Source organism: Amblyomma americanum, chromosome 1, assembly GCF_052857255.1.
Source record: "Amblyomma americanum isolate KBUSLIRL-KWMA chromosome 1, ASM5285725v1, whole genome shotgun sequence".
NCBI classification, from domain to species: Eukaryota; Metazoa; Arthropoda; class Arachnida; order Ixodida; family Ixodidae; genus Amblyomma; species Amblyomma americanum.
Window position 1 is genome coordinate 300,269,664 of NC_135497.1, and position 26,166 is coordinate 300,295,829.

Below are 26,166 nucleotides of genomic sequence, written 5' to 3' on the forward strand. Positions count from 1 at the left end.
TTCAGTGCACAAGCAGGCGTGATAATGGCTTCATGCTTTTCACGATTCCTCGAGGGAAGAACGACATCAGTCGTAGAAAAAAGTGGAATCATAACATCGGACGTAAGGGACTGCGCTCCGACGAATCACACCGTCCTCTACGATGTACTGTGCATTGCTTGGTGCATAAACTAGTCTGTATACTTGAAACTTCTTGCGAGCTCGTCAAGAGGCTGACAATCGAGCAGTGTTTGGCGTACAATTGTAAAGCAACAAAGATCAATAAATCAAAAAAAAAATCTTGCTTAATTCACTCATCATTGTGTGTCGTTTCGCATGTTATCCTTTCCATTTGATGGCATTGCTGTGTGTTGCTCCAATTATAGCCGCCTTAATTTCTGAGTCTCGGTGTGAGTTTCCCGCTAAAATGTTTCGTAATTTTTCTTTCCAGCAAAACACGTGATTCTGCTGCGGTCGGAAAAAAAGATGCCGTTTGGCACTATAGCGGCGTTATATCATCGCCTGCCTTAGGGTGATTTAGCAGTTTCTTAGCGCGCGTACACGTGACCTGAAATATTTATTTTGGCTTATCAGTTTGGTTTATTTAATCACTAAAAGCCCTGAAACCCTTCTTCATTATTTGTCTTTTCGAGTGGTCCTGAATAAATTAAGCAGCCGGATATTAGCTATGCCTTTAAAAATTTATTCAAGCGAAAGACTCCGCGAGGTAGATTGGAATTATCTTTATAGCGTTTTGGGACTTTTTTCTGTGCGAGTATATTTTGCTAGCACATTTTTTCTTAACAATATTGCATAGCATTGCAGCTCCATTTCGATACTGATCAGTTTGAGCCGCTCATACTGCAAAAGTACGGGAAGAAGAAATTACCCCCGTATTCACAAACGCTCCTTTCCTTACACGTAAAGGCGGCCTTTCGTAAGGAGAACTTAAGTTAAAGTGTGAGAAAAGGTAAAGGAGCCCTTCAAAAATCCACCTTACGACATTTTAAGGGGCACCTTACCAAAGGCGCCCTTATCCGAATAAGTGTGTGACATGGGAGCGAGGCTATGCACATTTTTACGCTTGAATCTTCTGTATATGTGCGTATAATTTATTCTTACAGCAAGACGTTAATAAAACTGTGCACCACCACTCCTACAAGCAAGCATCGCCAACGTTAAACAGGCAGTTAGCCCGTTGTTGACTCAACCTTACTTTCAGCTGGCCACCATGCAGCGTAGCCGTCACAATAACATGCTTGCTAAAATTTCACGTCGTGCCTTTTTTTGTGCCCGTTTGCTTTGTGACGTCCGCACGCACGTTTTGTTATTTGGACTGTTATTTGGACTTTTTCTCTTCCCTTTATTTTATTAATTCCTTGCTGTGTTGCGCACATTTATTAATATTAATTGCTAGAGAAAAAACGTCGTAATGGAAGGGAAAAAGAGGGTAAATTTTAGTGAAGAGGAGCGAAGCGTGTTGATTGATCTTGTCAGCAAGTACCAAACGATCGTTGAAAACAAACGGACGGACGGAGTCTCCTTGGATAAAAAAAAGAAGACGTGGAAGGAGATCACCGACGTGTACAACTGCCGGCCAAATGTCCGATTTCGAACAGAAGCCCAACTTCGGAAGTGCTGGGACAATTTAAAAGAAAAGTGGAGGAAAGGGAAGGCTGACGACATGAAGGAAGTGTTTACGACAGGTGAGCTCCTGTTCTCTCTGCTCTGTTTTCGCTACTCGCTACTTTCGATTGATTCCTGTTTCAGTAAAGCTACATTTTGCTGATAATGACGAGGCACTTTGATGTATTCTTTTAAGGTTGCGGCTCAGCCGTGTCATTTCTGTCGCCGTGCCGTTATAAGTTGCTTCGGTGAAATATGACATGCGATTGCTCGCACCTTACGGCGAGGCTTTTTTTTTCTGATGTAGTGTATGTCGCATTCTCGAGCCCAAGCACGCATTTCTATAGCTATCCTGCGTAGCCGTGGCTTAACGTATGCCACATCACGGCCGGCCTAAGCGCAAGCGCGCGTTTCCTGTAAACACAAGCTCGGATCCAGACCAGCTGTCGCCAAATTTGTTGCTGCCCGTAGACGGCGATGCGTCCTCTGCCATCCACGCAAAATATCGTAAATGTAATGACTAAAGCATGTTGCGCTCTTCATGCATAGCGAGACGGTAGCAGTCTGCACGTAATTCAGGAATGATTGGGGCATAACGCAAATTCGTGCTGTCTTTTCAGGAGGCGGCAGCGCGCCAGCAACTCAACTCACAGACGAGTTGGAGCGAGTTGGCGCTGCCGCGTCGCATATGTCGACGCGGGTGGAAAACCCCTTCGACAGTGACCGTGGGCGCCACGCAGTCACCCCCCTATCAAAGAGCACCCCGAGCGTCGTCTCGTTGCTCCAGCCGATGCAAGTGGAGTCACTTGAACCGTCCAATGGTATGTACCTTGCAAGGGCAGCTTTTTTTCTTTTTCGGGGGGGGGGGGGGGGGGGGGGCATGTGGTGGATCGTAATGTGCTGGGCAAGCATAGTTGAGCAAAGGAGTTGTACCAACATCTCTCATCCAGAGAGGAAACCCTGTAAACATTAACAGCTTGCATAAGGTTTCCTCCAGATACAAGAAGATATCACCAAACAATCCAGCAACTCCCAACTTAAAGCAATCTTGGCCATAGATTTGAAGGAAGCCTTTGACAACGTGGCCCACGAGGCCATGTTTGTGGCGCTTTCTTCCACCAACTGTGGCATCAAGATATACAACTACATGTGGGTCTTTTTCCATCACCGTACGTACATCCTCAAATTCGCGATATGACATGTACCCACGCCGCAAAGGGGCATACCGCAAGGAACAGTGCTCTCACCAACACTGTTCAACTTAGCAATGTGTCGCATACACAGAGCTTTACTCCTCATAGCAGATGTTCATTACACACTGTACGCCGACGACATAACCATACGGATCAACTAAGGCTCTCCGGGGAAAATAGAGGACACCGTGCAACGTGCACTATAGATGAAGCCCAAGCAGCAGCTGCGAGCATCGTCTTGGAGTGCTCCCAGGAAAAGTTGGAGCTGCTTGTGCACACCACGTGCTGGAGACCCCCACCCATCAACCTACAGAACACAAGAGAATACATAATATCAAAGTACTGGGCCTACGCATGCAGCGAGATGGAGTGTGTGCGGCCACTGTTCAGCACTTGCTAAAGGGCTTGCTACAGGTCTTGAACATGGTGCGGCACATTTCTAATCGCCACTGAGGGCTTCATGAGACAGACATGCTGCGGCTGCGTGTTGCCTTACTCTTGTTGCCCCTTTGCTATCACGCACCAGACATTAACCTCTCAAAGGCACAGCACAACAAGCTCAACACCCTCATTCGCAAGACACCAAACTTGCAGTGGGAGTGCCAATCAACACAAGTACAGAGCTGCTAGACAAGGAACCATAACACTCTAGAAAAGCTTATCAGCACAAAGAAACGCACGCAGCAAATTAGACTGAACAGTACTGCACCAGGCAGAAGAATCCTGCAAACGCTGGGTTTCCAAGCCAACGACATTCCACTGCCTGCTACAAGCACGCTCAGCAAAAATGCCCGAGCACTACTCACAATAGCCCTCATAGCATGGCACGTGGACCCCCAACGAAACAAAAAACGCAGAGAACAGCGCATCGTGTACAACAGCAAGTACATTCAACAAGCCAACACATGTACACTAATGCTAATACTGTACATCAGTGTACATACCTGTACACCGATGCTGCCATCAACAGCGCAGCAGCAATAACCATTACCGATCACCACTGTACAATCACTCACACGCAAACTATCAAAAAGACGGAACCACAGTGGGTGGAGCTTGCCACCATCGTCAAGGCAATTCCCAACGCATAGCTCACACGCTCATCTCTCTGCACGAACCATGAGCACATCGATATGGATCTCGAAGACAACAAACACTTCACTGCTATATCATCAAAGAAAAAAAGTACAAGGTGGCTTCGTGCATATTTTGCACTAGTTAATGTATGCGAATGTTGATGTTTTGATTTTGTGATAACGTGATTCTCTGCTGCATAGGCTTGAACACTGGCACAACGTCGTCAATCTCGATATTTTTTTTTTGCTGCTCGAGTGCTGTAACCTCTGCCTTTCTGCTCATGCAGGGATCATATCTGCATGGTTATGCTCACGGTGTCACACATGCTTTCATCGCAGTCTGTTTATAGCAGACAAAATAAATTTGCAGGTTTACTGCTTACATTTAGCCGTACAAGTGGCTCACAACACTTGTATGCACACTGCCCAAACATTTGACGTGTTGACAATGATTGCTCCCTCCTGGTAGCTTCTGTTTCATTATTGCACTGTGAAAACCACGAGGCGTGCACTTAAAATGCACGTAATCCTTCCACTAGTATAGCATATGTGTCACCTGCTCCGCACTGTGCAAGTCGCTGTGCAAAACAAAGCTGTCACTAGACAGCAGCGCTTCATACATCAGGGTACCGAGCTCAAATTGAAAAATGGGTGCACTGTTGTTGGCAGCAGTGGCCTGTGCAATGCAGTATCAATACCACCAGCCAACCTTACCTATCAGGTAACTAGCAAAGGAGCCAGCTTAAGGAAATCCCAGAAATGTACTCCCATTCCTGCTGTGTGTTTACGGATTTCAACAGGGGTAGCCAGTGAATTGCTTCAACAGGATTACCATTGTATGAGTAAAAAATACAAAAAGAGAAATAGATGGGCTGTAAAGTGAAATATTTATTGCATTTAATAAAGCATATACATATTCACCAATTCCGCACAGTCCTTGATACTGTGTACTAGACAAGGTAAAGTGTTGCAAGTGCTTGTAGTTGCCCACTGTAGTGCAAGCATAGTTTGTGTTCACGCGTCTTCATGCATATGGTGATCACGAGTTGTGTTCAAAGCTAACAATTGCAAATGTTTTTGCAGATAGCATCTATCAGTGGGATAACCCGGCAAGTCCCAATAATGAAAGCAGCCAGGTGGCGTGCATTCAAGAACTACAAAATGAAGCCACCGCAGCTGAGGTCGAGTTATCAGCAGAAAGAGAACCAGCTGACCTGCAACCTGCTGTCCCGCAACTGGCTTCCCCATTGCAGGCTGCCCCATTACAGGCTGCCCCGTTGCAGGAAACCGCACAACACCCAGCTCCTGCACAACGCAGAATGCTTACAAAGAGGGCAGCTGTTGAAGAAGAGCTTAGCGCCCGCCTTTGCAGTGTCGATGAAGACAGGAAACGAAAGAGGAGGGAGCACCTGCTCAAGATGAAGCTCATGCGAGCTGAACATGCGCTTCATATGAAGCACTCAAAACAATTGCACGAGCTTGAATGTGCAACCAAAAAGGCTAAGCTCGAGCTACTAATGCTGAAAATAGCTGCCGTGAAAAAAGCCAGTAAGTAAAATGGCACAAATTTTTTATTTTCCATATGCATGCCGTGTTTGCTCTGCCACATTTTACGAAAAATATTGCTGAATAATGCGTGAACGAGTTCTGAAGCCACTCGCCGAGTCAACGGGCTGTGGTCCTTGAGCTTGGGAAGCTGGGGAGGGCTGCTGAACATTGCATGTGCTGGGAGGCAATTCATCACTTGGACGGCTCCGGCCAAAGTTGTGCAGAGCTGCACATGCCGTAATGACAATGGCAGAAGTCGTTGTTTCAATTTGTAGTTTCATATCAAGACATGGGAATCTTCTTTTCCAGATGCCGAAAGCCCTTTCAACAGTGTTCCTGGTCCGGATTTGGGACTTGTACCTGAATAAAGAAAGAGTTGTTACATATTTTCATGTATTGCTGTATATTATTGTGACCAGCCATACACACCTGTACTCCGGGCTGTCTTTGCCTCCAGGATCTTTTAGCGGCGTCATAAGGTATGGCCGGCAAGCATACCCCATGTCGCCGAGGAGTACGCCAGGTACATCCCCTTCCTCATAACGTACTCTCGCATTACTGTTGTCGAAAATCCTGCTGTCATGTGCGGAGCCCGGCCAGCTTGCAACTAAATCGAAAAATTGCAGTTCAGGTCCTGTGATCGCCTGCAAGCATGCCAAAAAAGAATGAACATGAATTTTTTACGGCTGCTGTTACCTGCAGATTTTTCAAGCTGTTTATATGCAGTGTAGTAGCAATGTCCCTATTATAATAGCAGTCAAGTGCCTCTTAAATCTTGTATTTGAATGTTAGGGGATGAAAATAATTTTCTGCCGGAGAAAAAAGAGAAGCAGAGATTGAGCTTAATGCAGCTCGCGACCTGATGCACCCACGAAGTCGCGCACTTTTCTTGTATTCCCTGCTGCGTATTACCATTGCAATGAGAGGCCGATGCTGGTTAAAAAGCAAGACTACGGTAATCACTCTACCGTGCAGCAAATGCAGCCCTGGCAAGCGCGCTGCAGCGGTAGCAACTGTATTGGCGATACGGCTGTCCGACAGGATCTTGTTTCTAGCGTACGTCAGGTTGAGTAAATGGGCGAAAATAGAACAGACAGAGACACGTATTTAGAGCAATTCTGAGTGAACAGAAAAAAAAGTAAATAAAGCACGCCAGAGGCATTCTCGCCTTTGCCTCGTCGTCTTTTCTTTTTTTTTATCAACCAGGGTTACGCTGAAAACAAGACAAGATCATGCCGCAAAAACTCGCCCAACCCGCTATGCTTCTAATAACTAAGCTATTTGAAGGAGCGCATCTTTCTATTACATAATAGTGCGCTTTCTTTCACGTCTCTACGCATTCTGACGGTTATGAACATAATTTCACTTACCTGCACATTGAATGAGAAGTATCCCTTCCTGTTGCGGAATACTTCGGCGTCGTCGCCACCTGGACTTTTGATACGCGCGTGGGTGCAATCAATGCAACCAGTCACCCTGGGAAATTTTGCTTTGAGGTAAAACTGGTGCATGACCTCATGCATTTTCCCCACGTCGGGAAACTTCACAAGCGCAGGGAACAGCGTTGCGGCAAGCATTTTCGACACCCGCGTGACAACACGGAAAACAGTTGGCTGCGAAACGTTAACTAGGTCGCCTGAGACAACCTGAAAAGTTCCCGCGCCGTAGAAACGAAGTGTCACGAGCAGTTGCAACAGCGGTGGCACAGGACAACCACGTCCGTCCGTGTTCTGATGCAGCGGCAACATGGTCAGTAGTTCGAGCACAGCAGCTTTTGAGAAGCGGTACCTGGCTAAAAACTCCTGGTTATTGTACAGCTCCATGGGATTCTGGCGATCCCTAAGGTTCCGCTGCAATGGCTGCACAAAACTATACGCTTCGTTGTCCATTTCTTTCGCACGGTTGATAAAATCGACGAACTCCCTGAAGCTGTCGTCGTAGCACGCCGCCATGTTGGATTGGATAAGGAGCCGTTAAGCTACCTCAATTGCTGCCTTAAGGAGGCGCCCTTTTCGTGACCTTAAGTTGGGCTAAAGGGAGCCGCTAAGGGTTAGGTTGGTTTGTGAATACGGCGGTAAGTGCAAGGTCTGTTTTTGAAACGCGGTAAGGAGCCGATAAGGTAAGGAACACTAAAGATAAGGGTTAGGTTGGTTTGTGAATACGGCGGTTAAAGCCTAATGCGATTCCGACCATTTTTTCTCATCGGAGTGCACCTAAGCAAAGGAAGCCTCCTGTGATAAGGCTGCCACTGCCGAACAAAAGCGGTGAGTGATATTTGTTGCATTTTTCTGCAGCATGAACCAAAAATATCTAGTAAAACATTAACTTTCTACAGATATCCAGTAAAAAGCTAGCAATGTGCCGATGACTCGCGAACATTTCCCGGAATTGAATTTGCTGTCTGTGTATATAAAATATTTGTGTCGCTCCAGCATGCGTACCTGCGAACAACGTCACAACAGTAGTGCCTGCCGAGTCATCCTGTGAGCATGCTTTCTTTTAAAAAATTGCGCTCACATGCAAACCTAAACAGGTGCTTCAGGCTTTCAGGAGGCTTTGGCTTCTCAATTTCAGTCCCAACCGAAGAAGGTGTCTCGATTCATACTAGTAGTGGCGAGCAGTGCATTCGACGGTGAGTCCTAGCTTGGTCACACCACATGCATTTGTAGTGCCTGACATCGTCATTTCACGCAGATTTCTTGACAGCCGGAGAACTGCCTGATGGCAGCGTCATGCCTTCAAGTCCTGCTTCGTCTACCCTTGAACATGATCGTAAGAGGCATTGATTTTTTTTTCTCGAACATATCAGTTTCATGGTCACGAGATGCTTGCCGTTCTACACATGGGTCGCTGAAAGCACTCGCAATGGTACAAATACTTGACATCAGGGGTCGGTATTTGAACAGTGCTTGGCTTCCTCATTTCAGTCCAAGCCGAAGATATCGAGGTTCATGAGTCCACAAAGCTGCCTTTTCCAGACGGTAAGTGTTAGGTTTGACTAGATATATGTTACCTTTGTCTGAGGCGTTTCTGTTTTTGGCAGATCAGGAAATAGTCGCGCACTCTGCGGACCGCATAGTGGCACAGAGCCTCTTGCATCTGATCTTGAGCATGCTTGTAAGATTTTGTAAGATGGTGCATACTTTAAGTGTCTTTTTTATTATACACAAGTTCGTGCCTGGTGCCTGAAGGACTACTTTTTTTTCTTTAGCAATCACACCAAGCCCTATTAAACCGCATATCAGAACTGGAGCGCCTTCATGAAGAGTCGAAGAGGAAATTAGGAGCTGCCAAGAGAAGATATCTTAAAGGTGAAGAATAAAAAGAACTGCTGAATTCCAAGATTAAGCATATTTTCAGTGACGACCAGATGAGGTCAGTGGAGCGGCTTTCAGCACAAGGGATGCGCTGGGAGGCCAACACGCTTGTAAAGTCACTCAAGCTGCGTCTGTCCTGCGGGTCCCAAGGCTACAGTCTGCTGAGGAATCATGGTTTCCCCGTTTCCGTCCGAGCGCACACTCCAGCGCCTTTTGGAGAATTTCAAGTTTCAGCCTGGGCTTCTTCAAGACATGATGGCGCCTCTCAGAACGAAGGTATACTAAATAACTATGTATACATGCGCATGATACATAAAAGCGCTACGGTTCTGAATCTGCCTGTAAAACGTGAGAGGTAATTGAGTGCTATTAATTTGTAATGACATTATGGTTCCTTTTAATAGCATTACGATTTACCACGTGTATACATTAAAGCGACACTGTGTTATTTTGCTTCTGTTAACACTATAAAAGTTGCTGCAATATTTCTGTACACGTTATAGCTTTGAAGATAGATCATAGTTTAGATATGGCTGTGGTGGATGTCGTATTTACCTTCTGGTGCGTATTATGTTTTTTTTCTTCCTAGACTGACCTCATGAAGCATAAAGAGCTCCACGCCACCTTAATGATTGACGAAATGCAAATTACACCAGGCCTCGTTTACGATCATTCATGCCGCTGTGTTCTGGGCGCTCCGACGTTGCCTTTATCTCACGGTTCCCTACCGGAAGGTACGCTAGCTACTCACGACTTAGCGTTCATGTTGGAAGGGTTGTCCACTAGGTGGAAACGAACGATTGCCTATCATGTAACTGGAAATTCATTCGATGCTGCAACACTGAAGGAAGAAACAATTAAAGTAATAACGGAATGCGAAGCACTGGGATTGAAAATTCATGCCGTGACCTCCGACACGGGGTGGGGGGGGGTGGGGGGGGGGGGGACCTGGCGCTCTGGAGGCTATTTGGCATTCATGCAGGAAAACACAGCAGGCCGCACACTAGCTGTGCTCACCCCAGTGGTCCTACACAAAAGCTGCGGTTTTTTGCTGATGTGCCCCACTTATTAAAAAATTTGAGGAACCACTTGACTAAAGGTGAGTTAACTTACCTTGCGGATGATGTAGTTAAAAAATGGCCTGCCAACTAACGTTGTAAACTTTGAATATATTAAGATTCTTGTTCAGCGTGACGTAAAATCTGCGCTCAAACTTGCTCCTCACCTTAATCCTCCATGTGTCGATCCTACTCGTCATGACAAAATGAAAGTCAGTTTGGCTTACAGTTTATTTCACAAAGGCACATCAGCTGGTTTGCACATTTTGGAAGAGAAAGGATTGCTATCGAAAAATGCGCTTTCGACGGCATGGTTTGTCACAACTGTCTTTCGCTGGTTTCGCTTGTTGACATCACGAACCAGCAAGCTCGCGTTTAGCAATGCAGATGGAGGAGCTTGTGAGGACGGCGTATCATTTCTGAATGAGACAGTGGAGTTGTTTTCTAAAATTTCTATTGGTGCGCAGACTAAAGCGGTATGGAAGCCTGGTCAAACAGGCATCATTTTGTCAACACTGTCTGCACTCTAAGTGCAAGACATGCTAATAAAAAAGTGCGATTTCGAGTATGTTTTATTAAGTTGGTTCAGTCAAGATGGACTTGAGAACCTGTTCTCAACTCTGCGGGCAAAAAAACCCATTCTACGCCTCTACGAGTTAAAGTGCAGTGAGCGCGACACTAGCGCAGTTTCTAAGGTCGAGTAAGTACGGTAGCTACTCAGATGATGAAGAATTTTGCTCGTGGGTTTGAATGCAGAAAAAGAGCAGAGTGGAGAGGGCAGCGTTATAGCTCCCTCTGACTTTCTAGACTTAAGCTCGGAAGGAGTGGAGTCGCCAGTCTACCTAGCAAGCTACGTTATTTCCAAAATAACAAAGAGGCTTTATTGCAAAGACTGCAGTGCTTCTCTAACTTCTAATGATGCAAGCTGTAGACTAATTCAGCTCAAGAACTACTCCTCATTGCACCTGTCGCTCACCAGCCCTTCTTCAGGGGTGGTTGAAGTCGTTAAAGTAGCAGAAAATTTCTTCCGTGGAAACAGCGAGGCACTGCTATCAAACAGTGTCAGCACATCCGAAGCTGAGAGACCAATACTTCAGAGTATTTCTGTGCAAACTTTTTTTGCCTTCATGTCATAACATAGTGCCTGAAATCGTTCGTATGTTCTTGAGAGTGCGAATTCAAATCTTTGTTCGAACTGAGGCTTCTGTGAGTGCACTTAACGTTGCCAGTAGCAAGTGTGGAAGCAAAAGTGTCGGTATGCATGCTACGGTATCCGGAATACAGTAAAATATTTGAGCATTTGCTACTGGTGCACATGGCAGCAATACAGCGCGTGTCATCAGCCAGGCTTCAACAAGCAATAAAGGCAGCATCTACAAGGACTTACGCGCATTCGCCGTCCTTAGGCCGATTCGTTGCATTTCTACATTAAGGGACCTAATATTATATTCATATGACGTTTCATTTCTTCACCAACTTGAATGTTTTTCTGTGTTGCATGAATGTATTGTAGTTATATATGTCATATTTGTATATAGATATTCAAATTCTTTGCGTGATAATCTTGCTTATTTATTTGGCTGTGCATGAGTGTTATCGCGCGGCTTTTTGTTGTATCACCTGCCCAAAACTTTGTGAGCCTACAAATCAATTTCTTCGTTTCCTTCAGTTATATTGTAAAATTTTAATGTTGCATTGATCTGGTGCGCTATTCTGAATAATATTTGTTCCTCTTGCATGCATATCGTCTGGAGGCTAACACCATGCAATGTTTCGTGTCACTGGGTTCGAGCTTATGCTACTTCTAACCTGCGGTTTATGCAAATATTTTCAGTTTCCGAAGTGTGTGCCATCCTGAATTTTTCTTTGTGTTTCCGGTGTAACGTTTCAGGAGCCACCTGAAATAAAAATGGAATCTGGCCAGATATGTGTTGGTGTGTCACAGTGGCTGTGTATTCTATTCTCCAGACCTGTACTCTGGGTCTGAAATTTGCTTTGGGGTAGCACGATGTTTTCAGTAAGTAGCTGAAAAAACTGACAAAACCCTGCCGCCCTCTCAGGTCTATGGTTATGGCGGCGGCTGTCAGCTTCTCCAGCTCTTACGAAACAGCTTTATTGGCGAACTGCAAAAGGAATGACATCTGGGCGCCACAGATTGGAAGAAGAATATGAAAAGGAGGACAAAAAATTTCGCGAAAATAAGCTTTGATCATCTTCTTACCTTGCTATGGATCTCCAGAGCGATGAAGGCCTTCGTGTGACCGCCGCGACTGCGAAAGCCTACCGCGATTCCGAGGTCTAACGACACGTGAGGAGCGAGTCAGCAAAGATGCCTTTTAAGGCTGACTTTCACTCTCCATAGGCGAAATCTTTACAATTTACATTTGATTATGCTATCCAAATAACGTCAAATTCTAAAACGCAGTGTTTCTAAAATAGTACGAATTGTTTCCTTGAAGCTGACTCAGTCACAGAATGGCTAAATCCTTTCTTATCGTCGTTTACAGCGCTGTATATTGCACCACCACAGGCGTCTGAAGCACTAATTGAATGCATTCGATGGGCTACATTGAACAAATTTCAAGCCGAAGCCTTGGCTACGCTCACTTCTGCATTATACAATAAAATATATATCTCTTGAGAGCACGAAAAAAATAGAAAAAAATATTCTCGTTCAAGCAGCAATGAAGTTTCTATAGCCCAGGTATTAAATGCGCGGCATATGCATCACACCGAGGCACTGAGCCCCCCTCACAAAAAATTCATAATCGCGTTAAAGCAAATTTCGCAGCATTTTTGCGGCCACTGTCCTGCTTCTGAAACTCCACGCGTGCAGTCACGTCCAACTAAATTACGGCAATCTCCGCCTGGTTCGACTGCAAAAAGATAGTGTCATAAAAAGTACTTCCGCGAAAATGCAGCGCTAGTTGAAATTGCATTTAACGGAGCGCCACTGAGCCGAAAAATATTTAATAATGTACAGATTTAAAGTAAATACTATGCTAATTCCAATTATGGCCTGTTGAGGTGAACGGTATGAAGATATCAAAGCCAATGTGGGCTGTATACAGTACGCTGTGATTGTTCATGCCGCAAGCGCACACGTTTAGCGCTTTCATTGCTCCAACGAGGTGATAAATGTGGGTCATGGTAGAGTCAAGCATGCTGCATCCATTTCTAGTTGTTTCGTTTAATAATAGAGCATTAAAAAATCCCGAACTTTGGTGCGATCACAGGTGCCAGCGAATGCATCGGGCCGGCGAGCGCGCGATGGCCTGCGAAGCGTGCCGTGCGCAGTGCGCGCAGCAGACGGGCGAGGAGACTCAAGGAGGAAAGCGCGGGAGTGGAGGAGAGTAACGCTACTTTCAGTATCAAGGGACTTTAAGGCGGGTGCCCTGTAGCGCCCTCTCTTGGATGGCGCCGGGAACCCGGATAGCGCGCGCCACCCGGCGAAGACATTACAGACGACACCTGGCCGTGGCTCGTGCAGCCACGGCTCGCGAGCCACGGGTCGCAGTTCTGTTCTGATGTCGGTTCGCAGCAGTGGTCTTGTTCCTTGGCTGCTGAGGCGTTAAGCCTGCATTAGGGCAGTGGAGCATCGTTTAACCACTACACCATGACCAAAATGACCTTCTGCATGCATGAAAACTCAATGCGCTATCACGTCATCGCACGGACGGACGGACGGACGGACGGACGGACGGACGGACGGACGGACGGACGGACGGACGGATGGATGGATGGATGGATGGATGGATGGATGGATGGATGGATGGATGGATGGATGGATGGATGGATGGATGGATGGACGGACGGACGGACGGACGGACGGGCGGGCGGGCGGGCGGGCGGGCTGGTTGACAGCCTTTCCTTTGCATCGGGCTGGTGACATGTGTCACCTAGTCATTACTTCCTAGCGTGCTAATATCTTCCAGTCAACTGCCAGAGATTTCTTCCCATTTCTGTATTACTCTCTTCGCCTTTTCCAACAATCTTGTAGTCGTCTCTTACTTGTTGTTGTTTTGAAAATTGAGCAATTGTCCTGGCTATACCGAAACCGTCGAGCTTCGTAGATTCCTCTGGCGGCATAGTGCACTGAGGGTTGCACGGTCTTAGACTGGCTAAAAATGTGCGCTACTGTTCACCTGTCTAGCATGCAGCAACAGGAAACGTCGTCGATGGTGTTAAATGTTTGCCGGTAACACTTCGTCCTCAAGCAATAGCATTGAAGTCGAAAAGTAAACCATTCCCTATGAAATTTTCAAAAATGTTTTGCTTTTTAATCTCACATTTTTTCACCCTATAGAACTCCAACGTCGGATTATCCAACACTTCCTTTTGCCAGTGAATATTTTCTGAGGATCGTACCTTCTGTTTCAAGGTTGTCTTACTACCAGTTTCATCCCTTTGAAATTTGCATTTATTAGCAAGCCATCTAGTTCTTCGACTCCATATAGTACAGATACTGCATCGACACCGATCAGGTGAAAATTTTTGCCACCCATCGCTTTTCATCCATATACCTCAACCGTTTTTCATACTGCGCCTTACATGTTGCCTCACGCGCTTCGACTGTTGACTACCCCACATCCCCCTGAACTGCTTCATTATTACCGTTTCCACGTGTCCCCGAGGCAAGCCTACCGACTGTCCTCCTCTGTTTCGAGTGCCGAATTGGTGACAGATCCCAAGCACAGCACAGCGCTTTCAAACGTGAAGCCCAGTACCATTGCGTCCTTCCAGATTCCTCGAATATCTTCATATTTGTGATATCGATATCCCCAGAGCGCGCGGTTCTTCCTTACAGCTACGCACTTGTTTTGGGTATTCAAACTAGCGCCACCTGTCGGCCGTTAGTAGCGAGCACCGCTTAATTGAATGAGGATATTTTTGCGTGTGATTTTCAGAAAGCCACAGGTAATCTAGAAGTCAATATACACCTTTGAATATCTCCAGAAAGCCATGTTTTTACTACAAAACGCACATTTTTGAAAGTCTTCCCCAAAACCACAACCGGAGGAGCCCTGCGCTTCCCACTGAAAATTTATTGTAAAAAAACAAACGCCATATATACGACTGCAAGTCTAAATCAAGCGCAAAAAAAATACTGATTCATTATCATGTAGTAACAGTAACAGTGTAGTAACAGTAACGGTGTGGCGACACATTGACTGCCTGCTTTTTTTGCATTCAAGGGAATCTCTCTTTTCATGTGGTCTTTTCCACCCCAAAGAAACTTGGTTTTTCGAAAGATGGGTTTGCATTCGCACTCTAGACAGTGGACGGCAATACATCCGCATGATAATGAGACGGCATTCATGGAATACAGTGATTGATACTGCCCTGACAATCGTGGCAGCTGCACTTAGGCGTTCCAATAAATTTTCAGTTGCAAGTGCAGCGCTCGTCTTGTCGTGTTTGTACCCTCTCTGCGTCCCTTTTTTTATGGCACTGCCAGCATTTTTACCACGGATCGAAAGCTAGTGGCCCAATCATCGGCACTTTTCCTTGATCCAGTACTTGTGTTGCCTTAAGAAATAAAAATAATAATTGTTTTTATTGGGGGGAGGGGGGGGGGGGGGGAATGGCACAGAATCTGTCTCATATATCGCCGCGTCAGTGTCAGTGAGGAGAATGTGCCGTCTAAACTCTTGGTTGAGAATTAAATTGATGGCGCCAATCGTCTTGTCGGGTGTAACTAGTTTCAGTGTCTAATGGAGGTATGGATGGCACGGTACGGTACGGTATGTGTCATGTCTTAAGCTGCAGCTGGGCTATGAGGGCGGCAGGCTTCAGATAAATTTCGACCACCTGGAGATCTGTGGCTTGCACTGGCGTCGGAAAGCACACCGGAGATCTTTCATTTCGCCTTATGCGGTTATCGAAATGCGGCCGAGAGACGATCCCGCCACCTTGTGTACAGCAGCAGAACGCCCAACCACAGCGGTACCGGGACGGATAAATCGTCAGATAAAGTGACCATCGTATTAGCATTCGCCTTCGATGACGTCACACCGTGCCAGCTGCGCCTCTGATTTCAATGAGTGCAGCTGCGACACGCCTCTTTATTCATGTGGAATTACAGACCGCTAACAGAGGGAGAGACACTGCCAAGCCTGTTCTACAGCTCGCGGACACACATCGTTCGAAACATTTGAGAGTTATAGCGTAGTGTGATCCGCTTCCGCGAGGCTCCACTGCGTGCGCGATTGGTCCCGATGCGGTAGGCGCGCACGCAGCTGAAAGTCACGTGGCGCCATCTGGCGCCCACATGGCGTTCTGCGCACGCGCAGTGGCACCTGACGTTAGGGGATCACGGTAGTGGATCGCGGATTGCACTCTATTTTCTGCCGGGAATGACCACGTGGTGTTCAAGCCTAACTCAAGCAAGCCTGTCGATCCGTTTGCTGGGTGCGCACAGGAGCACCGCAGTCATTCTCGGCTGAGCATCTTGAGGAAGGCTGCCACAGTGGAAGGCAGGCACTTCTCCCAGCGCACGCAGCGGCCGTCGCGGCTCCGGTACAGGCCCTGCTTGCAGAAGCACCCGGTGCGGCAGTCCTCGGTGCAGGCCGGCGGGAGGCTCCGGCTACCGCACTTCAGCATAGCCCAGGAGCCACGAGCGCACTTCTTGAACACCATGCACGGTCTACACGGCATGGCCCAGTTCATCCACTCATCGGCCACTGCGTCGAAGCGCCTCATACAGAAAGTGAAAATTGGCATCGAGGAAAGGAAAGGCTCAGTAGCTTTCTTGCTCACCTCCAGCATATTGTACTATGTACTTAATGGTTTATTTTAGGGGGTTTAACATCGGAAAGCGACTCAGGCTAAGATGGACACCGTAGTGAAGGCCTGCGAATAATTTCGACTACCTGTGGTTCTGTAACGTGCGCTGACGTCGCACAGCACACGGGCCTCTAGAATTTTGCCTCAATCAAAAAATCGACCACCGCGGCCGGGATCGAACCCGCGTCTTTCGAGCCAGCAGTCGGGTGCCATAGCCACTGAACCACCGCTGCGCCCACTATGCACAATGTATACTTATGCATGCACTCGATGAATTTTCTGTATATTCATCTGATGTATATGCGTCTGGATAAGCGCCTGTTAAAGAACCCCAGGTGGTGGAAATTTATCTAGGACTCTCCAGTGTTTGTGCTTGCTCAAAGTGCTGCATAAACAAGCTGAAACAGTCGTTCAATCTGCGAGTAGCTGCGAGACTTCGGCATCAGGATCAACACCAAACCGCTGCAGTTCACGGGCACAGTGCTCGACCCTCCATCTCCAGTGTTTGGTAACGTCATTAGGAAGCCGCACGCACGTAGGCACGTGGGAACTCCAGGGCCAGCGTTTCTACATTAAGGCAGCTACCACGACCCGCTGGAGGGTTCTCCACCTGAGCCGGTTTGCACAGGACAGCTACGTCAACTACATCAAGATGCTGATCCGCACCATCCAAGAACTGGGCATGCGCATCCAGCAGCCGCTTGCGGTCAGCTCGGCCGACCCGCACAGTCGGATAAGTATTGAAACGCTGACATTTTAGCGAAAATAGCGTGTTTTTACCTTTTGTCTGCGCATGATCGTATTAGCTACATAGCGCCAATATATCACAATCTACCACATTATATAACTTTCATAACCAGTCATTTCAGTTAGAATAATCGCCTTGCCGGATAATGCAACGGCAGTCAGGATTTGCTTCGTGAAAGTTCCCACTTGTAGCAACCAGCAGCGTTTTAGTGCGAACCCAATATCACAAAATTCGGCGCATATTCGAAAAAAAGGCGCTGCGCGGAAGCAATCGCGCCCGCGCGGGGTAACATAAGCGGGGAAGGAACCCCGGAGAGCGCGTATCTTTGCGTGTGGTGCTGCCTTTTCCACTCAACTCGCCGGCGGGGCGCCAAAATAATCATGGCACGCGCGGCGTCGATTTATCTAGAATGTCCGAGTAGTTTCTACTCATTGTCGACGGAGAGGGCGTAACCTTGACTGCGCTAAAGTGATACCTTCTCTCCTTCGCTCTCGCACCGGAGTCTTCGCATCGCGAGAAGGACCCAGAATCTTCTGGAAGGTGGTTTTCGCGCTCGACCAATGGGGTCGCGCGCCCGGCGCGAGGAGGAGAAGGAAATTATGCAGTTGATACTGCGTGTATGTGCGCGCCTGCCTCGGGGCAAAGAACGAACAGACGCGGACCGCGCCTACAAATGAGGGCTTTAACCGCTGTCTGTCAGCCTGAGCCGCCGTTTAAGCTTCTGAGAAGCGCGCCCGCTCGACTCCCGGAAGAACACCACTCGACCAGACACGGACGAGCGAGGCAACGTGTGCCAGTCGGCGGATCGGCCCCTTCGTGCTCCCCAGGTCGTCTACTGTCGCAGTTCCCGGTGAACAAATTGTGTTTTGTTTGTTTGTCTCTCTCTGTGTTATTGCACTTTAGGTGCAGGGATTTTGTTGAATTGTAATCTCTCTCGATTTTTACTTTGCATGAGTTGCACTGAATTTGTAAATCACTTTGTGCTCGTACGAATGACTGTGAAATCCTCTCTATCGTCTCTTTGCTGTATAAACTTTGTTTAGCTTTGTGAACCTTTGGCTCCGACCCATTCTCTGGCTTGCGACCAGCGAAAGCTGGGCACCAAGCGACCAACCCTCTTCTCACTTGGTAGCTGGTCTCCGGCTGAGCTTGCCACACTGAGTCGAGGGCATCTCCTTTGTGACCAAGACCGCTACCCCCACACGCTCTAAGGGTGTCTGGGAGCGCACGCAAAAGTGCGCCAAGTGGTGAAACCCAGCAGCACAACTAGCAGGCCCAATATTAAAAATATATTGGCAAATTATTGGCACCAGAATGAAACCAGTCATTCCCAAAATTGGCCCGATTGCCTGCCCTGCTTGGGAAGGCTTCACGAAGTCTGATCGGCTGACCGAGTTTGCGCGGAGCTTGACTTTGAATGTTAACCTTGGAGCATGAAGAAATAAAATATAATAATTGCTGCGACTGGGCGATGAACCCGCGGCGGGCGAACAGATCAGCTTCGCTCGCCACTGCAAGACTGCATGCACTATGCTATCTCCTCAGCCGATGATACCTCGTGCCAAAAAGCCACACACACTCGTGCTGTGCATTGCACATCGTCGTCTATATCAACTTCCATCTGCGGCGCGAACAGATCAGATCAGCTTAACCTCGATCAGAGCTTAACCAGAGTCCAATATCCCAGCAAAGCAAAACCCATCCAGCAAAGCAAAACCATGAGCCAACCAAGCTAAACACATGCTTTCGCACGTCTACTCGGTTTAACTACGTTTTAAAACCCTTTCACTTTTTTAGCATGTGTTGTTTTTAGCATAGAACAGACTGGCTTCGGCCAACACAAGCGCCAGCGACTGCAAAACAAGGAAACCTCATGTACCGGCCATCTTTATTGGCCATTTTTTTATTGCCACTTAATAAATTCAAGGCACAAAAACAACAAAGTTGGCGCCCGCACTATTCGGACAGCACATGAAACAACAAAAACAAGGAAATCCTTCGCCTTGGGAACCTGCAAGAAACCAAAAGGTGGAATTAGTGGCAGTTTGGCTGACTTACGCTAACCTCGAAATTATCCCGTCGAATTTGAATCAAAGGCAGGCCGAGCCTCTAACAATGAAAACCACCGATAAGTAATTGCTTATACCAGGCTCGCGGAGCTACAACTTAAGTGTACTGATCATGCATTTCTTGTAAGGAAACAAAGCCCTTATTTCATTGTTTCCAATTTTTTTCGATCGCAATTAGAACGGTTTTTGAACTCTATGTTCATCACATTGGTGTCTATAGAGAGTGCTGCAATACAGTGACAAGTGGCACATACAGCGATCTCACAGAACGGACTCCGAGATCCATGCATCCGGTCAAAAAGGCCAATGTCGTCTAAATATGCAAATAGAAAACAACTCACCGAGATGAATTGAACTCTCACCACTATGCACTATTCATGCAGTGAGCACTGTCAGCCCCTTTGTAGGGCAACTGCGCTTCACCATTTAATAACTTGTAGCGTTACTCGTCCATGCACCTCAGTCCAAATTAACTGCCCATTTATGCCTTGATCATATTTATTGTTTTTTTATTCTTTTACTTCTATAAAGACATTTTCTGCGCTTCTCCCCTTGAGACTTTCTCGCCTCAGTTCCCTTCCCCACGCAGAGTATACTCTAAACAGAAAGTAGTAAAAAGTGATTAAGAAAGGGGAGTAATCTGTCCTGTGCGCTAGAGGGAAGCTTACTCTCTTTTTGCTCCCATATGGACGTATATTTGTGTTCAGAGTGTAGCATGCCCGCTAAAATTACTGGTTTAAATTAAAGGGCTTCTCCCTTTCTCTATCGCAAAGGGACACCCGTGGGGCTTGACAACTAGCTGACGGCTATGCAGTTGAACGTCGCGAATGCTGCGGTTTTCTAAAGTTGGATCGCATTTTCGTGCAGCTGGAAATAGTCTCAAGCAGCAGAAATCCGGCTAAATTTAGTTCAGGTTCTTCTCCCCCACGTATTTGAGATTTTTGAGAATAACGCCCGCCGTATATACAGCATATATGAGTATAGCAAGCCGGGGGCGCAGGCAGCGAGAAAAAAAAAAAGAAGATATCGCCGGACAATGGTCAATACTATTTTGTTAGGATTAGACAAAAAAAAAGCACATTAGGTGCATTTACATTTTACGCAAAATTTTGGTTGTGCGCTCATGGAAGATGCACGTGAAAGCCACACAACACAGGGCAGGCGCTGTGTGTTCATGTCGCTCTTCAGTTGCGCCTGTGTGATGTGTAGCTTACAATGAACCAAACTGAACAACATTAAATTTCAATCATAGAATTTGGATCAAAATTTTCTAGTTTTTAATTTCGTCTTGTAAACTTCTTGTTTAGGTAATACAAAAAGAATTTACAACCGACTAATTTTTTTCGTCGTGGAGGAGCTCGAAGCAGCGGCCCTGAATGTTGGCGGAGCAGCACTTAACAGTTAAGTCGTCTCTCATGTACTACTACAAAACGCATTAAAAAAATGTTGCTCTAGAGCATTAGTGAAGCGGCGATCTTTATCATCCATCCTATGCATACCGCTTCACCTGCGCCTTGCACACACCACAGTGCGACGCCAAGAGGGACGAGGGAAGATGTCCACTGCGTGTCACGTATATCTTGTCCTCTACGTGTTGCGCAGATATCCAACACTCATGGACAAAAAATTTGAAAATTAGGAAACTAAGATATTGGTATAGAAATATTCAAGGCCCATTCTTCCGATATCCGGAAAAACCTTCCTTTTATAGTGTTTCCATCGCTCGCATCGAACAGTTAAGACTGTAATAGAAAACCAATGAGGAACGTTTCGGACGGTAGCAAAAACGTTAATAGCAAAAAAAAATCCAAGCCTGCAGGAGGGAGGTTGCGGATATAGTGATCGTTGTAGTAGAATCTTGCAATATATGAAGAAAGCTGCGCTCATAATACCCTCCCTATACCCTATGTAACACCCTCCCTGCAAAGGCCTTTAAACGCTTTCCCAATGGAAAACGCTTTTCTCCACAACTTATATTTATTTATTTATTTATTTATTTATTTATTTATTTATTTATTTATACAAATACCTCACAGGTTCCACACTTGGAACATTGTGTGAGGGGAGGGGTTACAATATTTAGCAGACAAAAGATGGTACAAAGTGGAAAGAACAAAAAATAAACAATATTAAATACATTGAACTGCAAACAATGATTACACCGTACATGAAAAAAAAACGTAATATATTGACACAGAGGAAAAACAGCAAACAAATAGTGGCACTGCATGGATTTGACAACACATACGAAAACAATTTATGTACAATATCATGGATGCATGAAGGTGGTCAATTCGTTTTTGAAGATTAATGGGTCACGTATGGTAGCAATGCAATCCGGAAGGCCATTCCAACACTTGATAGCACGTGGCAAAGCAGAAGAATTAAACGCGAGTGTTCGGCCGAATAGACGTTGGAAGCTAAGATTATTATGTAGGCGACGTGAAGTGCGCATTGGGCGTGTAAGTGGCAGTGTGGACGCGTGACGACTGTATATTAGTTTCTGTAGTAAGCAAAGAAGTGCGATATCCCTACGTGTCTAAACTTGTTAGCGATAAAGATAACTTGATGCTTGTTACGCTGGAATGACGGTTGTAGTCGTGAGAAATAAAACGCGCTGCACGGTTCTGAATTGCTTCGAGTGAATGAATTAAATAAGCCTGATGTGGTGACCAGATGGCTGATGCATATTCGAGTTGGGGACGGACAAATGTTAAGTATGCTAGCTTGCGGGTAGAAACAGGTGCGCTATGAAGATTTCTTATCAGGTAGCCAAGCGTGCGCGATGCTTTAGCAGTTATGCATTGAATATGTTCCGCCCAAGAAAGATTTGAAGTCAGATAAACGCCAAGGTATTTATAGGAAGACGTGCGGGATAGTGTGACACTGTTAAGGGAATAAGTGAATAGCGAGTTTGAATGCTTCCGGCTAACTGTCATGATTTTACATTTGTCAGTATTAAGTGTCATTTGCCATGATGTGCACCAGTTAGTTACACATTCAAGGTCCTGCTGAAGAATTGCATGGTCAGTGGTTGAGCGGATTTGGCGATAAATTATGCAGTCATCGGCGAACAGTCGGACCGATGATGTAAGATGCGATGGCAGGTCATTTATGAAAATTGAAAATAATAAGGGACCGAGAACACTTCCCTGAGGGACGCCAGAAGTGACGTCACTAAGGGGTGATGAAAAGTTGTTTGTTACCGTGAACTGCTTACGAAAAGATATGAAGTTCCGGATCCAGGAGACAGTTAGCGAGTCTAAATTAAGCGACGATATTTTAGCTATAAGGCGACAATGGGCAACACGGTCAAACGCTCTGGAAAAGTCAATGAATATGCAGTCAGTCTGGTAGTTTTCATCCATGTTCTTGAATAAATCACTGGTAAGTTCAATTAGTTGTGTATCACAGGAAAACCCTTTTCTGAATCCGTGCTGGCGTGGGAAAAAGAAATCATTGTTCTCGAGATGGCGCGCGACGTTAGATGCAACGAAGTGTTCAAGTAACTTACATGGAACACTCGTTAGTGATATGGGGCGGTAGTTACTGTGTTTTTGTCGCCAGATTTGTAAACAGGGATTATTTTGCCAATCTTCCAGTCATAAGGAATTTCGCCGGTTGCTAAAGATTGCCTGAAAATATGACACAGAATTATACTAGAGGGATGTATGGTGTGTATGAGAATTTTTGTATTTATTCCGTCTACCCCTGAGGAAGTTGATACTTTAAGACTGTTAATTAGAGACGCTACGCCTTCTGCTGTTATATCTATTGTAGTCATGAATGGGTAATTGAGTTCTTGGGGTTGAGGTAGGTTGGAATAGTCTTCGGTAGTGAATACTGATGTGAAGTAGTCATTAAACGTGACTGGACAGTTCTCTTGGGGTATTGGGCATTTGTTTTCATCAAGCAATGAAATGGTGTCCGACGTGAGTGACGGGGAAACTGTTTTCCAAAATTTTGCGGGGTTATTTTTTATGAGCGATTGAAGGTCCTGTCATAAAAATTTATGTTTGGCTTTCCGGATGGCATGGCAGTATGATGCTTCACACAGTCTGTGCTCAGCATGCGCAGAATCAGTGCGCAATCGTTTCGCGGCTCTGAAAAGAAGTTTTTTCTTGTTTTTCAATGCTCGTAAGGAATTGTTATACCAAGGTTTAGATATGTTGACCCGTAATGTTATTCTCGGAATGTGTTTGCGCACCAGTTTCGCTATTTTTTCTTTGAACAAAGTCCAGTTTTCGTTAACAGACCGGGATGAAAAAACACGCACAAATATTTCGGAGAAATGCTCGAGACAACGATTAATAGCGTCAAAGTCAGCCTTCCTGTAATTTAGAATCTCTTTTGGTTGGGTGCGGCGTGAGTAATAAGGGGCATTAATCGATAACTGAAGAATCTGATGATCACTGAACCCGTCATTATAAGATATATCACTAACCCTCTCGGGAGCAGATGATAAAATAAGGTCTAAAATATTAGCATCGCGTGTTGGAGCATTGACTAGTTGAACAAAAGAAAAGTCGAGTGTTAGCTGCATGAACTCATTAGAGGCAGATGAATGTGAACATAGGTTCAGCCAATCAATGTCTGGGTAATTAAAATCCCCGAACAAGAAAATGTCAGATTTAGGAAATCTGGTTCGAATAGCCGTGATATTGTCATGTAGGTCAGCGACAAACGTGGCAGGGGAGTCCGGGGGCCTGTAGCAGATGCCTAAGACAGTGTTACCGAGGCGGGATGCTATTGCTACCCATATGATTTCCAGTTCACATGGAATATCCACAAGGAAAGACAAAATGTTATTATTAACTGCAATTAATACTCCGCCGCCCCTTTTGCTTATTCTATCTTTTCGGTAAATTTGAAATCCGTTGCTATCAGGCAGAAGTTCCTCGTCAGCGATATCTGGACGCAACCACGTTTCCGTTAGAAGTAGTATATTACAGTTGCTATTATCAAGATATGAGCAGAGTTCGGTGCGTTTAGGAAGAAGGCTGCGTATGTTAGTGAATGTCAAATGGAGAGGTGGGCTTGGAATACTATCTATAGGCGACTGGATCGGGTTTTTGGTAACACGTGCATTGCTTCGGCATCTTAGCTATCGTGAGACTTCTATTACTTGGTCAGTGTCAGAGTCGTACATGTATACTGAATCACCCATGCGCAGTTTGTCTACGCTGAGCTTGTAGGCCGTTTTTTTAGATTTGGCAAATTCCAAGAGCTTTTACCTGGCGAGCCGCGTTTGTAGTGAAAAGTCCTCACGCACTGCATAATCGGTGTCTTTAAACTTCTTTCCGTTTTCGAGAATAAGTTGTTTATCCTTAAAATATGTAAGTTTTACTATGATTGGCCTGCATTTCTCAATCTGAAACTGCCCTAGACGACGCGATCTTTCAATTTGTGTAGATTGAAGATTAACCCCTAGTTTTTCGGAACAGAGATTTATAACTTTATTTTCTGCTGTCGACCATGTTTCAGACATCTCGTCCGGAATGCCAAAAAACAGCAGATTGGATCGCCTAAGTCTGTTTTCCGCGTCTTCACATCTCGATTCGATTTTTCGAAGCTGTGCGCCAATAGTACCTGACATATTCGGTCCGGACTCGGATGCCGCCGAAACCTGCTCAATCTTACGTTCCGCCATATCAACTTCGACTGTGCGAATCCTTTCAGATAGTTGCTTCAGCTCGACGTCAACACAGGCACGCCAGTGCTTAAGCGCAGTCAATTCGCTCCGAATGTCCTTTTGACCTAATTCTATTCTTTGTACCGTAGCGAGCACAGTTGACAGTACATCCTCGTTTCCGGGGTTGGGACCAGGGTTTGTCTCCACGTCGCCGCAGAGCATCAAGAGCAGGTTACTAACGCCGTGAGCGGCTTTGCCGTCAAGCAATCCTAACACATCACACAACAGCTCAGGGCACGACACCGCAAAGAAACAACGATTGCTGGATCTAACGCAACGGCAAGCGTTTAGGTAACTGACCTGGAAGAAGAGGCGAGGTGAGCGCACCATTCTGAATGCGGTGTCGTGCCCCGCAGGGGCGGCTGCTGGAGGCTGCTTATATTCCCGGTGGTTATCGCTGATAGTGGTGGAATGCGCTCGTTGTTGCCAGATTAGCCGCTGGTGATCTGTCGTAACTGGTTGCTGCGTCCAATCCTCGGGCCATTGCGTCGAAGTCAAGGCACAGACTCGCAGGGAGGCCGTGTCAGGCGTCGCAGCAAGTATTCCGAGTACAAGGCCAGCCTGGAAGAAGAGGCGAGGTGAGTGCACCATTCTGAATGCGGTGTCGTGCCCCGCAGGGGCGGCTGCTGGAGGCTGCTTATATTCCCGGTGGTCATCGCAGATAGTGGTGGAATGCGCTCGTTGTTGCCAGATTAGCCGCTGGTGATCTGTCGTAACTGGTTGCTGCGTCCAATCCTCGGGCCATTGCGTCGAAGTCAAGGCACAGGCTCGCAGGGAGGCCGTGTCAGGCGTCGCAGCAAGTATTCCGAGTACAAGGCCAGCCTGGAAGAAGAGGCGAGGTGAGTGCACCATTCTGAATGCGGTGTCGTGCCCCGCAGGGGCGGCTGCTGGAGGCTGCTTATATTCCCGGTGGTCATCGCTGATAGAGGTGGAATGCGCTCGTTGTTGCCAGATTAGCCGCTGGTGATCTGTCGTAACTGGTTGCTGCGTCCAATCCTCGGGCCATTGCGTCGAAGTCAAGGCACAGGCTCGCAGGGAGGCCGTGTCAGGCGTCGCAGCAAGTATTCCGAGTAC

At 46.4% G+C, this 26,166-nt stretch overlaps 1 protein-coding gene across 1 annotated transcript; it reads left to right on the forward strand.

Moving 5' to 3' along the window:
* Positions 1-1,058: 1,058 nt before the first annotated feature.
* Positions 1,059-5,763, forward strand: LOC144098272 (uncharacterized). The gene is made up of 3 exons (XM_077630784.1): positions 1,059-1,685; positions 2,226-2,426; positions 4,958-5,763. Exons 1-3 carry the CDS (start codon positions 1,412-1,414, stop codon positions 5,428-5,430), a joined length of 948 nt encoding a protein of 315 aa, XP_077486910.1. The 5' UTR covers positions 1,059-1,411; the 3' UTR covers positions 5,431-5,763.
* Positions 5,764-26,166: the final 20,403 nt, after the last annotated feature.

Coding starts and splice junctions, on each gene's coding strand:
- LOC144098272 (XM_077630784.1), top strand. CDS start 1,412: ATGGAAGGGAAAAAGAGGGTAAATTTTAGTGAAGAGGAGCGAAGCGTG. Junction 1,686..2,225: donor GAAGGAAGTGTTTACGACAG/GTGAGCTCCTGT, acceptor CTGTCTTTTCAG/GAGGCGGCAGCGCGCCAGCA. Junction 2,427..4,957: donor GTCACTTGAACCGTCCAATG/GTATGTACCTTG, acceptor ATGTTTTTGCAG/ATAGCATCTATCAGTGGGAT.